Source organism: Anas platyrhynchos, chromosome 8 (genome assembly GCF_047663525.1).
Source record: "Anas platyrhynchos isolate ZD024472 breed Pekin duck chromosome 8, IASCAAS_PekinDuck_T2T, whole genome shotgun sequence".
In the NCBI taxonomy this organism is placed as follows: Eukaryota; Metazoa; Chordata; class Aves; order Anseriformes; family Anatidae; genus Anas; species Anas platyrhynchos.
The window spans coordinates 32,507,934-32,523,175 of NC_092594.1; the positions used below are offsets into that span (position 1 = coordinate 32,507,934).

The window sequence follows — 15,242 nt, forward strand, 5'->3', positions numbered from 1 at the left end:
TCAGTGGCTGCACTCTAGCAGAATGGTTAAGCTGAGCTTATGGACAGGAGAGGGAAGTGCTGATGGACAAATTAGGTACACCAGAGCATCTGGCCTGTCCATCTTAATATGAACCTTACAAGTAATCTCTTGTGTAGAAAGTGAAGTTTTCATGGGTTTTAAAATAGCTGAGTAAAGTGAAGCTTTCACTAAGTTTGGTGTTGGGGTTTTTAAAACTATTTCCCTCAGTTTTGAGGAAGCATTTGGAGCAAGATATTAATGTTCACCTCTGTGTTTTTCCTCCAACATTGATTTTTTAGTATCTATTCTTATTTTGGTTTGCATAGTTGGTGTGACTGTATGTCAGATGTCTTTCCTTCATTCATTACTTAAAAGCTTGGGAAACATGTAATAGTGTCTTGTTCTGTCAGATTTTTTTAATAAATTACTGTTATGATTTTATGATATAATGGAAAGGTTGGCCCTGCTTTCCACATGGAGCAGTGAGTGATGGGATTCGGGCCATTCCTTGCTTCAGGAAATTCTGCATCTGTCAGCAACATGTGCAGAAGTGCAGTCTTGTCATGGGTCTTCTCATAGCTCCTGGTGTTATGGGCACAGGCTGTGCATGTGAAGTGTCTGAAGTCATGATCTCATCCCAGAAGAAGAGGAAAAGAGGTTTGGTGTGCTTAATGTAATCTGTGTGCCGAGGAAACACTGCCACATTCTGCACTGGTGGCGTTGAAGACTGTGCCCTAGCATATGGTAGATGAAAAGTGACAAAGGCAGGAATAAATAAAGCCATGTCATCATCCACCAGCCTGGGATGCTCTCCTCACCAGCTGAAGTGGGTGGCTTCCTGCACAGATGACAGCACCTAAATAATTGGCCTCGTTTTCAATGTTGAGCACCTTTGGTCATCAGCAATGTCAGTGGGAGTTACTGGTTAATGGTTTCATTTGTGCCTTAAATTCAAATAGTGCTGTTAACCTGAAAGGTCAGAAGCTGAGATCTCTGCTAACAAACCGTACCGTTTTATGGTGGGCATATGGATATGCTATCTGATATTTTAACAGAAAGGAAAAGATCATCCAGACAATAGAAAAGGAAGGAGAGAATCAAGGGTAAGAGAAAATAGTTGCATGCTCTAAGGCTTTTTTTAAGGACTCAACAGTTGAAACTTTAAAATCTTACACAGCATCACTGCATTTGTTAGTTTTGCCTCTATTTACAGAAACAGGACCTTTGCACAGCAGAAAAAAAATCCAGTTTCTTCATTAACACAGTTTAACAAAATAAAATGCATTCTTTTGCTCACTAGGTATATGTTGGTCACTCATGCTCTTCTTAAGAGTTGTTGTTTTTTGTTTTTTGTTTTTTTTTTACATGATGTCTACTTCTGCTGGCACTAGGGCTATGGAAAATGGTAAAAAATAGGTCTGTTAGTTTATTGGGTGAGTTTAAAGTTCCTTCATTGTTCGATGTCAGAAGAACAATTAAGTTTTATCTGAGCAGAGCAGGGTGTCCCTAGATGCAGGTTACAACACATCCAGTGATACTATTAAAAGAAAGATTGTTTGTTGTTGCATTGGGGAATCCTTATAAAACATCAGGAAAACTGCCTGGAAGAATATAAATGTGTTCAAGCAATGGAATGAAATACTCTTAAACTGCGGGGTGATGGCCTGTAGCTGGATAGATTTTGAGTAGCTGTTTCGATGTGATTGTTGCTTTTCTCAACAGTTATAAATTGTATGTGCTGGAACTTTGTTGTAGGGCTTCTGCTGCTTGGAGTGCTGGAATTGGCTTTAAGTCATGGTCCAGAGTTGAAGCTTTTCTTACTTATTAGGAAGCATCTAGTTTGGAGTTCATGAAACAAACATCAATGAAGATTGCTAAGTGTTGGGCTCGTTAATTTTGTGTGCTTCTAATGATGGGCTTTTACAAGTGCGGACCAACACAGCCTTGCACAATTGGCTTTGTTCAGCTGATACAGGTGCTGTTAATGCAGGTGTTTCCTAATCCCATGTCTGGTTCCCTGGGCTGTCTGAAACTTGCTTCACATTCCTTGCGGCTTGTACTTAAAAACTGCTGTGCTGAATTGCACCAAACATTGTGGTGGCATTGGTATGACCAGAGAGAGGCTCTGGCTGAGCAAGGCTCCCCTTGATTCATTACTGGTGAGGTCCAGAGCATGATAACCTAAGATGCCTAGAACAGGGTGGGTGAAGTATGCCTTGAAAGTGAGAACATCTGCCATAACTGCCTGTATGAGGAGGTTTAGAGAGAAGAGCCCAGCTGTGGACCTGCATTGTTAGGTGAGGTCAGCCCTTCTGCAGTACCCCAGGGCTGCTGATCAGAACATAAACCTGCCCTTCTGCTAACCTGCCAGCTTCTGCAGCTCAGCCCCATGGATCCCTGGAAATCCAAACACACTATGGATTGCTTGGGAATTGTGATCTAAGCCTTAAGACAAGTTCTTATAGCTGTAAATGAATTTCAAATAGGTTTCTGTTAAGTATATGTTAAAATGCCCATTGTTCATCTGCCTTGGTTTAAAGAAAGCTGAAAATGACCTGCTAAGATATGTCTGTTGTAAAAAGTAGTGTAATGAACATCATAAATGCACTTGGAAACTTGTAGGAGTTGGATAGGAAAGACTGAAGACTTTTTGACAGGTAAGAGTCATCCAGATCCCAAGACGTGAGCTCCGTAAACTAGAGAGCAAGAAGAACCCCGTGTGATTTTTTTTTTTCTTGTAGCTGCTTTCCTCTGGCCCTTTCCTGTTTGTATGTCAGTGTGGAGAGTTCAGAGTCATCCTTGGTCCTTTCTGCAGTTCTGTGCCTGCTCTGCTTTTTCCACCTTTTTCCCCCTCTGTACTTCACTGTCTTAGTTCTTGTTACTGTTATAAAACTGTCAGTTCTGGAATCCAGATTATACAATAAAAAGATGAGTCATGTTCATAAGAGAGCTATTTATTCCTTAGTTTTGGTTTTGGGGTGCACTTGAAGCAATTTATTTAACCCTTTACTTTTTATCTGTAAAAGGAAAGGTGTAGAATAAAATGGGTGTAGTTGAGAAGCTTCCTGCAGAGATGCTTGTAAGTACAAGAATAAGCTCCGGGACATGAGGAGAGCTTGATTTATGTAGCTGAGCCACTTAAAACTTTTTTTCTCCTTTTAAGCACCTTGGGTTTGGGTAGGATGGTGATTACTGCTAGGTACATGATGGGTCTGACCCAGGTGAGACTGAGATTTTTAAATGTGAAGTTGTAAGGCTTGTTTACATTCTGCCTACTGTTATTAAAATACTCCATAAGTGCCAGCTGTTCTAACGAGAAGTAATTGGGACAATTAATAGCTCTTGACACTTTTTATTGTCTTTATTCTCTTTTGTATCTTCCCTGGCTCTGCATCCTTCCTGTGTAATTGCGAGTTGCAGGAGACGTAACCCTTCTGTATGCTGCTTGTCAGGCTCCTTTGATTCCCGCTGCACCTCTTCTCTGATCCGTTCTCCTACCAGCCACCTCGCATTCTTCCCCAGATCTTCTTCTGATCACTGTCTCAAAGCTTGGAAACATCACCTCATTAATCCCCCTTTCAGCTTCTTAGCTTTGTTCTTGCTATTGATATTATTTGGCCTGAGTGCGAGGCATATAGAGCACCATTACAGATGAGTTTAAGCTAGATCCATCAACTTTTCTAAAATTAGGCAATACTGGCTGAAGGACCTTATTCACATTTTTATGAGGGTTGTTGTGCTCACACAGACGCATTAAAAATGGCTGAACTCATGTAAATCTCCATGGTAAGTCTAGACTTCTACAGTGTCTAGGTCCTTTCATTATTTACAAGTAAATACATTTTAAAAATGCAGTCATAAATCTTTGAAAACTTCTTCATTTGTGCTCAGTAGAAACTTTGCTAACTGTATTACGCAAAATTGGCAGCACGTAGAAATGTTTTAACTCTCTCCGTAGGTAGGGTTGGATCCTGCTTATAGCAATAGCAAAGCAAGCTGCAGAATTTATGATGTCTGCTATTGAATCCAAGTTCTAATATCTCTAAATTTAAAAGGAAGAAAGCAAAATCGGGGGACTGAAAGTACTGAAATGTGTATTCCTGAGACAAAAGTAAAGTAACCAGGGATTGGGGGGGGGGGGTAAGAATTAGTTGCATCTCTTGATGCTGCATGAACCTAGCATATCAGCTGCATCTCGCTTCCCAGATTTGCAGTGCTGACTGTGGTTCTCTAAAATGTATTGAATTTTGGCCAGAGAAGATGAGCAATGTGACCGAGGGATGCAGTGTGTTAGCTGGGAGCTGGAGCAGAGCGCAGGGCTGGGGCTGGCTGTGGGGCACTGGCCACCTTTTCAGGTGGCTCAGGTGCTCACCATCACAGGAAGGAAGGCTTTGCTGGCATGGCAGGTGCTTTTATGTGAGGAGTAGACTCATTTTCCTCTTGCCTTTCTCCTCTTCCTACTAGGTAGGCCAAATATTTCTACAAATTCTCCACCTTCTGTTTGTTGTCCCCTTTCTTGGCATTGCCTGCTCGGTTCCCCTTACTGACCCCTCCTTTTCCCTGTAAGATTTTACATGTCAGTAGTGTGTAGGACCAGGGAGGTTGTTAACAGCATCTCTGCTTTCTTGCACAGCTACTCGAGGAGCTTTTCTAGGTTTTCACCAATTTCCTAGATCTGTGTGTGCTTATTTACTGCCATGCATGCATGTCCATATCAGTGTGGGTGCCCGGTTTCCAGCTTTGAATGTGAGATCTCATATCAGTGAGACTTCTCTCCTGATCAGAGCTATTTACATCTACTCATTTGGTTACCTCTGTGCTCTGCTGTGCCCTTGAGAGCTTTGTTCCAGTCTCCCAGCATTTGAACATAAGTATCCACAGTGGGATTTGCAAATACACACATCTTTGGAAAATTGGTGTGTGATACTTAGAGCAGCTATGCAGCATTCAAATTACACATCTCATAAGGCATGAAAAAGAAAGTGGGCAAGCAATGTTAAATAGCATATTTGTATAAAAGCAGTTGAATTGTGACTTCTGTGGGAACAGGGACTGCTTGCTTAAGTTTTGTGCATCAGAATTCCTCATTTAGTTGGTCTTACATGTATGTAGGAAAGTTTTTTGGTTGTTTTTGGTTTTTTTGCTGCTTGTCTTTTTTACTTCCAGCATCTTTGAGGAGCTAGATCTCGGTTACTCCTGGATTTTTTCTTTCTGGGCACAGATCAAAAAGGTGACAGGCTTGCCAGGTAGATTCATGATGTATTTAATCTCGCCAGCATCAGGAGGAATCTCAGCACAGCTGGTACTACATTGCATCAGCCCAGGGCTTGTGCAGCTTGTCAGTGGGTCCATGACAGGCAGAACGGGAGGCAGGGATGGGTTTCTGCTTTCCCAAGAGGTTCTTCAAATGAAAGAAATAAATAAGCTCCAAACCACATTGGCCATCCTTTTTCATCTATCGCCTCAAAATGTGCACTATTTCAACTGTGGATCTCTAAACTTTTTGTGGGTAGTGTTTGATTGTGACTACCATTTTATGTTTATCATAGAGAAACCTTAAATTTAACTCTTCTTTCACAAATATGTGAATTTACTAACCTCAAAGAGCAGTTGCCCAGAGAAAATTGCACTGTCATGCAACATTAGTCTTGATCACACACTCCTGCTTCATTTCCATGGGGCAGCTGGCAAGGTGTCTTATTTCGGTGGTGGTTCTTTAAATTGTTCAGTAGCTAAATAAGCTGATTTTGTTTGTTTATACAGCAGATATTAAGCTGTTCAAATAAGGAGGTGGCTCCGTATGTGTGAGTACACTGCTCAGTGATCATTGTTCCTCTGTCCCTGGTCCATCCCACCTCCTGCACACATGCATAGAGAATTGCACTCTGATGTGTTGGACTGATTTTTTTCTTGTTCTGAAGTCTGACTCCAGGCCAAATTGTCCATTGCATCTCAGCCAAGCTTTTTCCACCTGAGTTAGGACTTTGAACATCCCAGAATTGCATGCTTAGCTTCACATTTCCCTGTGATTTTTGTGGATGGCTTCAAAATAGTTTCCCTGTATGTTTGTAAGGGGCTTGCACCCTGATAAACTCCCTCTGTGTTCTGTTGTTCTTTTTTAGCCAGACCTCATGCAGTGAGGTTTCCAGTGGTGTATGCGGTGGATGAGATTTTAAATTACTATGAGATCTGCTGATGAAAATGCTACGTGTGAGCTCAGTGTTGTTAAAGATAGTGTTGATGTGATATCTTGAACTGGAGACTGTTTCTGCAGAGGTTCTTGAATTACTGCATAGGGCAAACCCTAGTGCTTGGATCGTGTAATGTCCTTTCCTAGCCTGTTGTTTTCTATTAAATCACTTGATAGCTTAAATCCACCTCCTATTCTCCCACATGTCTCCTTTGTTCCTCATCTACCTGCACCTTCCCGTCTGTTGAACAACAAAATATTCTTTGATCAGAATAAAATATTAACTTTGATAGAAATGTCTGAGGAAAGAATAAACGTAGTCCTAGGTATAAATGTTTAGACCTCTTCCAGAGTGGGAAATGAGAAGATGGAAAATGCCAGGTTGTGGTTCACAGGCAGCAGCACTTAAATGGTTTGCTATAATCATATTAGGATAGAATTAAACTGAATTCTTTATTTTGTACTGCAGTGAAATAGGACTGTTACTGATCATTTTCTCCTCCCTCTTGCTTTGATGATTAGCGTGGAAACTCGAGCAGCAAAAATTACAGGAGTTCTGCAGCAGTGCACGGAGGAACTGGTGTGAAAGAGTCGGAGTTGGAGTTTTGTGCCCTTGCACATGAGAGCTCTGGTGCTTTCCTAATAGACTGAAAATGAGACTACTGCTGCTTTATAAGAGGTCTGTTCCAGCCACATTGCTCTACAGCTTGGCAGATGGTGGCATGTGAATGGTTTCATATTGATTGGATGGATTTGCCTCGGGGTAAGAGGAGTGTGGGGCTTTAAAGATGCACTTCTAGCTTTTTTCTTTTTGTTTGGGGGGGGGAAAAATGTATATTTATAAAACACTTCTCTCAAAATCAGAGGAGTACGTGGTAATCAAAGCACTGAAGTTACCTGGAAATAAAAAGTCCTTAAATAGATTATCACAAAGACCAGAAAGCCAAGAGTACTTATTTACTAAATGATTACGCTTTTACATTAGAAGAAAGTGACACTTTTAATTAGTGTTCAAGGCATATGGTGAATGAGAAAATAAGCTTATTTCATGCAAACAGAAATCGATGCAAATAACCTTTCTCCTTGTATAAAAAGGGATGACTTGAAACTCAATACATATTCAAGAAGGTTAAGTCATTACTGCATCACTTTAATATTAGTTAAAGGCCAACAAAGAAAATCACTACTCTGCATATACTTACTCAGCAAGGATTGCTATATATGAAAGAATCAGCTTGATGGTACTTTGTAGGGGAAAAATCCAAAGAAGCCCTTGTCTGTATCATGCTTTCATTCTTTAACCTCAGTAAATAACCTCTTGGGTTCTGCCTTAGCACAGGTAGTTGCCAGAGATCTTGTAATTATCATAGTGATCTATCCTGGCTCATGAAGACACTTGATTATCTTGGCTCGTTGTTCCTTCTCACACCTCTGGTTTATGTTCTAATCTTGTAAGTGTTGTTTCTAAATCCTTTAGTACGAAATGACTCTTTAAATGTTTGTATGGCACCTAGCACAAAGGATCCCAATCTCATTCAAGCCTCTGGGTGTTGCTGTAGAGCATTGGGTGAGTTTATATATAAATATTTTATAGTAATAGAAGTATTCCTTGAGGTATTTGGCCTTAAATAAAGAGGGAAGGAGGAAAAAAAAAAGCGCTTGCAGATGTGGGAATGGGGGGAGTTTGATAAATCAGGAGGCTTATGCACTGTTGAAAAGTGTATCCTTCCCATGTATTTGTCTTGTGCTTTGATGCGTGCAACAGTGATTTCATAAGTGAATTTAAGCCAAAATACGTCATAGCAGTATCTTAAAGTTGTCTTCAAATTTGCTTGAAGGTATAGTTCGTATTTTCTAACAGACTCTCCCCACATGTGAATTACTTGTACGCTGAATTTTGTGTTTTTGTGAAACAACAGTGTCACGCTGAACTTGATGCTAATTTTGTTTCTTCTGCAGTACAGACCATTCCAATGGGTGTGTTTCCCTTTTAATTTCATTTTGTTCTCGGAACTGATTGGATTTTACCATTTAGTTCATTTTTGCTGAATGAATTGCTCCTGCACAAATGTTAAGGTCCCTTTAAAAAAATCAATGGTAAAAGTTGAAGTGCTTTCATTTTTTTTCTTTTTATTTGGGCTTCTTTCTGGGAAGGAAAGACCACAGAAGAGTGCAAAATATATACGTGGTTTTTTTCCCCTGCTTGATAAGCATGTGGTGGTGGGGGGGGTGTTACGCTGTATATCACAACCTAAAGCTATTCCAAGAAAAATCTTTAAGATGGTTACTTGAATCTGTGTACACTGCCCACCTGGTGGTTATGGAGTGAACTGTTACTTTAAAGAATAGTTTAAACAACAGCCATGTTTGGGGCAGGCTAATCTTGCAAAGAGAGCAGTACATATAACAGGAGTCTACTGTGTGATAAGGGGAAAATTCAGCTCACTGACTAGATGTTTTAATGTGCGAACTCTAGGGAAATAACATATTGACTATTCTGTTGTGCGCAAGAAAATTGAAGAACCCTTTGCAGACAGAGGGCTTGCAAAGGATTCTTTCTGTTTCTCTTAACCAAAATCTGTGGCAAGATGTTTGAAATCAGCAGGACGCTTAATGCTGCTTTGTTAAATAATGAGGTAATATTTTGTCACTTTTTCTGGGCAGCATCTGTTTTTTCTCCTTTTTCATATGTTTATGAAGGATTCAGTTTAATCTTCTGAAAGTAAGAGATTAAAAAAATCATTCTTCAATTTATCATTTTTCTTTTCCTTTTGATGCTTTTGGAGAATTGGGTTGTCTTTTATTTGCGGTTTCAATCGGCTGCTGTTGCCTAGGACATTATGCCACGTAAGGCTTCTAAACTGCACAGAGTAGGTAGTTATTAACGCTGAATTGGCTTCTGGTATAGTCCATCTGGGCTCTGTATGAGAGAGCTTGCTAGCGGCTACTGATGCTAAGATACCCGCAACCTTTGGGATGTATGCGTGGTGGAGAGGGGCTCAGTGATATGAGATCACTTCTTTTAAGGGAAACTGTCATTAATGAGTCAAGAAACTGCTCATTTATGGTAAGGAGAGGGAGGGGGGGCTGGGAAACAACCCTGGGATTTCATTTTGATATTGGATTAGCTGTTTAAGACAAGTTTCTTTTTTTTGTGGGGATGGAAGATAGCGTTTTAAAATATGCTTTGCTGAGGGGCTTGCTGGCTGATTCTGGAGAGGCTGTATTGAGAATTTGATGCTTTACAAATATGTCAACTGTGATGCTGTGGTCAGGCACTTACCCTGAAAGATAAATGGTACTATTGGAAACACGAGAATAAGGTTGACTTTTTTCAACAATAGGATTCTGCCTTTGTCTTTACAGAGGGAGGCCTCTGAGGACGTTTGAGCGTTTGTTTTAGTGTTCCTTGGAAAGCCTGCATGTGTGGGGTGCTTTTTGGGAAATTGGTCAGTGTGCAGAGTACCTGGATTTATAGAGCGATGAAATAGCTGGTTTTTGAGGAGAGCAGTTTGCAATTATTGTTTCAGAAAAATGGCTGAATCTTTTGATGTGCATAACAAATTTATAGCAACAAAGTAGGCTGAAGTTGGAAAGACTTTAAAAAAAAATTTCTGGGTTCCTTCTTCGATGTTCGTAATCCAGAAAGAGACCGGGTTTAAAAAAATTTGCATTACAAATTTAACTTTAATATTCGATGTATATTTGCACGTGAATGAATGGTAATATACTAGCTCTGTAGCGTTTCAATGCTAGTGTGTTCAGCCTAATAGGTCACTTAAATATTTGAGTTAGGAAATCTGTCTTCCAAACTAGTTTAATCTTTGCTAGTTTTTGCTAAGCTACAAATGTGCTCAAAAAGACGTATGGTAAGAGAAATTCTCTGCAGTCCTTTTACATTGTTCATATTTTAATTGAATTCAGTGCTCGTTCCACAAATAGGTTGTATGATGTCTTTTAAATGCGATTTTCTCCTGGCTTGGTCTGTTTGTAGCTGGATTTTATAACCTTAACTATATTTCATACGTTTTATTGGTGTGTTTAGTCTGTGTGTGTGTTTGAGCGTGTCTGTGGCTGAAAGAAATTTAAAATGTACAGAATGTCAGTTCTGAGCTGAATGGTTCTGAGGGCATATTTGTATGTTTAAAAAAAAATAAAACTTCAAGAACAGCGATTATTTGATTACATATTTTCACAAGTGTTTAAGTGGGCTTGGTTTGTAAGTGGGTTTTCTTTCTCTAGCAAAGAGAGCTCGGTGGGATTGTAACATGGCCCATCCTAGCGTCCTCAGCTTCTAGCTCCCAGGCTTAAAACCGCTTGCAGTAATACTGAATTTTTAAGAACCGTCTCAGGCTGTGGAGACGGACACCCGAGCGATGAAATTAAACGCTTCCTCCGTGCTGGTAGCGCGGTACGGGCGGCTGTGGTGGAGGTGAACGTGAAGGCACGGTCAGTTGTGACAAGGGGGTGCCGTGCCCGTGACTTTGGCCAGCGGGTGCCTGAGGAGAGCAACTCCGAGTCGGGGAGGGGAAGGAGCGGACGGGTGGCGGTGTGCGGGATCGGCGAGCAGCCCGGGCAGGGCTGCGGGACCGCAGCCGGGGGCCGAAGTTGTTGCACTTTGTCCGCGGCAGCCGGCCGAGGGCGAGCCCGCATTGTTCGGCCGGGCGCCTTCTTTCCCCTCAGCCCGGGGGCGCGGTGCCGGGCGGGGTTGTGAGGTGCGGGCGGGCGAGGAGGCGCCGTTGGGGCGCCCCGGGCTGAGGGGCCGAGGCTGCGGGGCCGCTCCACGCCGCGGGCAGCGCCCACCCGCTCCGGGCGGGGCCGGGCCGTGAGGCGACGGGGGCCGAGGGCCGGCGCTCGGCTCCCTTCACGCGGGCCGGGAGCGGCTGAGGCGCGGGGCGCGGGCGCTTGTGGCGCGGGGGGTCAGGGAAACCATGGGCGCTGTCAATCTGGCGGCGGCCGCTTTCAATAGCACCTGATGTTGCGGCGCCTCCCCGCGCGGCGGCGGCCAATGAGCGCGCGGGCGCCGCTGACAGATGGTGCCATAAAGGGGCGCGGCGCGGGGCCGCCGGCAGGCAGCGCCAGCAGCGGGAGCGCGGCCCTGGCCGTCCCTGCCCGCCCGCTCCGCTCCGCGCAGCTCCGCGCCCGCTCCGCGCCCCCGCGCTCCGGCTCCGCTCGCGTCCTCGCGCCGCACACGCGCTGTGCGTGGTGGATCTCTAACAAACACCAATAAAAATCAGTTCCCTGAAACCTTAGCCAGTCTGTAGAAGAGTTGAAGCCTTTCAAGACCCAATATTTGCCATTAAGAATGGTTATGGTAGGTATTGGTAGATTTAAGCTCGATCGTAGCGGTTTGCTCTAGAGGTAGCTGTAGAGGCTAACATACAGATTTCCCCAGATCTGCATCATTCTCAGTCTGTGTTTTCACATGGGTTTGGCTTGCTGCTGTGTTTGTACATGATCTCTCCCTTTTTTCCCCCCTCTCTCTCTCTCTCTCTCTCTCTCTCTCTCCTCTCCTCTCTCCCCCTCCCTCCCTTTCATATTTAATGTGTGCGTGTCCTTTAATAAAGGATGTACTCGGTCGTTTTAAGGTAATTGTGGCTTCTCCCAGAATAAAGAGAAAAGCTCGTTTCTGATGCGAGGCTGGTATGTGGCTAACCGAAATGCAGAAGGAAGAAGAGGCTTTTTTTTTTTTTTATAAGGGGCGGGGGGGGGAGTTAATTTCCACATTGACATTTTGGAGATACAAATGCGGAGCAAAATCCTTGGGAGGGGGGGAGGAGAAGAAAAGGGGGGGGGGAAGCCTCAAGATTGGTAATTTTCTTTTGGTGGACTGCGCAATAGGTATGGTAATTTTAAAAGCGAGTGATTTATATGAGCTTCAGTAAATGCTGCATATTGTATTTCAAAGAGTTTCCTGTCATGACCTCATAAAAAGAGGAGGAGGCTTGTGTGTGTTGCAGCGCCTAGTATATGTCGATTTTGTTGCATCGCTGGGCAGCCGCGCTGTAAGAAGGAATGTCAGCTTTTACATAACGCTCTCTTTGCTTCCGACTCGGTGAGGGGCTGTGAGGGTCCATCTTGGTGAGCACAGATGGAGTGGAATGGCTTGAAGATGGTAAGTGAGCGCGGCCGGCCGGCTCGGGGGCTCCTTTGTCCGGGGTGGCGGCGGCGGCGGTGGTGGCGGCGGTGGGGCTCGAACCGCCCCGGCCCCGCCGCGCTGCGCTCGCCGCCCGCGGGGGATGCGCGGCCGCGGAGCGAGGAGGCAGGGAAGGGAGCGAGCCCCGGCGCGATGGCACCGGCCGGGCCCCTCCGCCACCGCCACCATCATCATCATCACCGCTGCCACCGCCACCACCGCTCCTGCGGGGCCCCGGCCGGCGGCGGGCGCGGACCCGGCGGTGAGGCGCAGGTAGCGCGGGGGGCTTTGTGGAAAGAAAGAAGGGGGGGGGGGGGGGGGGGGGGAAGCAAGGAGGATGGGGGGGCTTTTTTTTTTGTTGTTGTGGATTTTTTTTTTTCGTGATTTTTTTTTCATCCTCAGTATGCCGGGAAGGAGCCCGGAGGCATTTCTGTGAAAATAGTATTTCTATTTTTAGAGCGCTCCGACCCGCTCGCTTCGCTCTTTTGTGCTCGTCTTTCCCCCCCCCACCTCCCCCCATCCACCCGCGGAGCGTGCGCGCAAAATGGGCACGGGCAGGGCAGGGGCAGCGGCGGGGGGCAGGGGCAGCACCGAGCGGGGATGGGGGGTGGGGGGGGGGAGAGGCGGGGGGCACCGCCCGCACGATGCCCCCCACCCCTCCCCGGTCCCCCCTCGTGTCCCCCCCCCCCGCCCCGGGTACCCGGTGTGAGCGGGGAACAAAGCGGCGGCCTTCTCCCATTCTTACAGGATTGTCTTTGTCTCGCTGCTTGTTGTGATGGGTGTAAAACAAATAAGATTAGACTGAGCAGCCGAACTGAAAGCGATAGCTGGGAGGAAAAGCCAATGAAAGGTTGCCGGGGAAACGAGCATAGGGGAAGCTGAGTGGGGGAGCAGGTGGCAATCATGTGGGAATACTGCAAACAGTGTAAAAAAAAAAAAATCTAAAAAAAAAAAAGCAGGGGCTACCTCGATTATCTTTGCTGTTCTTTGTGGCAGTCACAACTTTAATTATTCTTTATAAATAGGTGTTAATTACATTTCTGGCTCAGGCTTACAGTGATTTCTAGAAATCTGTTTTTAAGCATCTGTTCTTTCTCTGCGAAAGAGGGGTATCTTTTTTCCCTCTTCTTTTTTTTCCCCCTTCCCTGCTGTGAAATTGTACGTGCAAAAAATGGCAAGGAATCCTGTGAGGCAGTATAAAAAAAAATGTAAATTATATTGAATGAAGTTGACAGAGGTATAATAGTGAACTCCCACAGCTGATAGCTTCTGCAAATCATTTCTTAGAATTTTCCAGCAAATGTCCCTATGAGAACAGTAGGTAGAATGAATTTACCCTAAGCAGTGATTTTGTGTTAAGTGATATTGGTATTTTTACAAAATCAGATGGTTATATGGCAGAAGAATCAGTTCAGGGGAGTTCACCATATCCTACGGTTTATGTGCTGAGCGAAATTTACGAAAATAACGAGATTATTCTCCTCTTCGTCTCCAGCCCCACCTTTAGCCACCGTCTATTCTCCATCTGCTGTAGCAATACCCACTTTCAATGGCAGGCTCCTTGTGGCAACTTTACTTCTTAAACTGCAGCCGAATATTTCGCTAATTGTGCTGGTCTCTCATTGTGGTGGCGAACAATGTGAAATAGCAGAAGTGCATCTTTAAGGGAGGCTATTGGTGCTCAAGTGTTAAAAAGCGTAGTAGACTAGTAAGTGATAGACGGTAGCGTAAAAGATATAAAAATGTGGTTGCCCAGAAAATGCTCATCTATCACACATCAGGAGGCACGAGAGAAGCAAAGCAAGAATACAGAACACGCCTTTCTTTCTGTCTTCACGTTTCCAGATATTTTTTCACTTTTTTTTCCTTTCTCTCATGCATGATTACTCCGAATGCAAATCAGAGCAGGGATGTTAGTGCTGGGTTTAAATAGGAATGAAAAGAAAAAACCCTCTTCTAATTTGCTTTGTTTTATGTATAGCTTCTGCTGCAATCCTGCCTGTAAAGAAGTAGCTGAATGGCCCTCTGAAAACTGCTCTGCTTGACAATGTAAAGGGGAGAAAAATCTTCAGGGTGTGTGTGCAAGTGTGAAATTGTGTGCTTTATATCTGTGCACATGCACAGGCTATATTCTGATGTGTAACAGTTGTACGTGAGAGTGCAAATGATATTCTTCCATTCGAAACAGAGGTACTGTGTTCTAAATCTGCTAACTTAGTCATGACAATAAATAAGGGTGCCTTTTATTATACACAGCTGCATTGTTTGCCTTAAGAGTCATCAGCTAGTAGTTACATTTTCATTTTCTGTTCAATTTGGTATTTTTACAAAGATTTAAAAATAATGTAATCCTTGTTTTATGGCGCACGTGTTCCTGCCCTGATCTTCCTCTTTTCTTTGTTTTAAGAAGATATTAATGAATACAGCCTGCCTGTACATGGTGACATTCTCTTCTTGCATGTAAGAGATTGCATTGTAGAGCCTCCTATAGAAAAAAATAGCCATTAAGTTGGTGAAATTAATAGCTAGATAGCTTGGAATACCAAACAAAGATTAAAACAAAGCTGCTTTATTTTTAGATAAAAAAGGTAGAGGAAGTGTAGCTGTCCTTAGACAGGGTATATTTTAAATATTGTTGTCTTGGTGAACAACTAGTCAGGATGAAATTTACAATTAGACATCGATGCAATGTGAATCCCAGTTTAAAATCCTGTCTCCATGTACTTTGCTGATCAAGTTCCCATGTTAGATACAGAGATGCCTCTCCACTGTTGACTGGCTTGGTTGCCTCCTTTGCTTTCTTTTATTAATTTTGCCTTTTTGAGCTCTCTGAAAGTGAGCCTGAGCTGTTGTGACAAAGGATGGTTACACTGAATTAGAAGGGGTATATTTAAAAATCCCGTTTGAATGGGTTTG

General features: G+C 43.7%; 1 protein-coding gene across 9 annotated transcripts in view; it reads left to right on the forward strand.

Moving 5' to 3' along the window:
• The window catches only part of ELAVL4 (ELAV like RNA binding protein 4), a 79,705-nt gene that overhangs the window by 6,091 nt on the left and 58,372 nt on the right, over window positions 1–15,242 (forward strand). For 2 of the 9 annotated variants that reach the window (XM_038183179.2, XM_038183181.2), the window contains exon 1: window positions 12,465–12,599. The exons of 1 other annotated variant lie outside the window; for it this stretch is intronic. In XM_038183179.2, the coding sequence (XP_038039107.1) occupies window positions 12,480–12,599 (120 nt within the window). In that variant the 5' untranslated portion in view covers window positions 12,465–12,479. Of the gene's footprint in view, window positions 1–8,600; window positions 8,827–9,093; window positions 9,258–11,255; window positions 11,505–11,718; window positions 11,834–12,092; window positions 12,306–12,464; window positions 12,600–15,242 lie in introns of those variants that run through there. 6 more of the 9 variants (XM_072041655.1, XM_013106662.5, XM_072041660.1 and 3 more) reach the window with 6 other exon arrangements.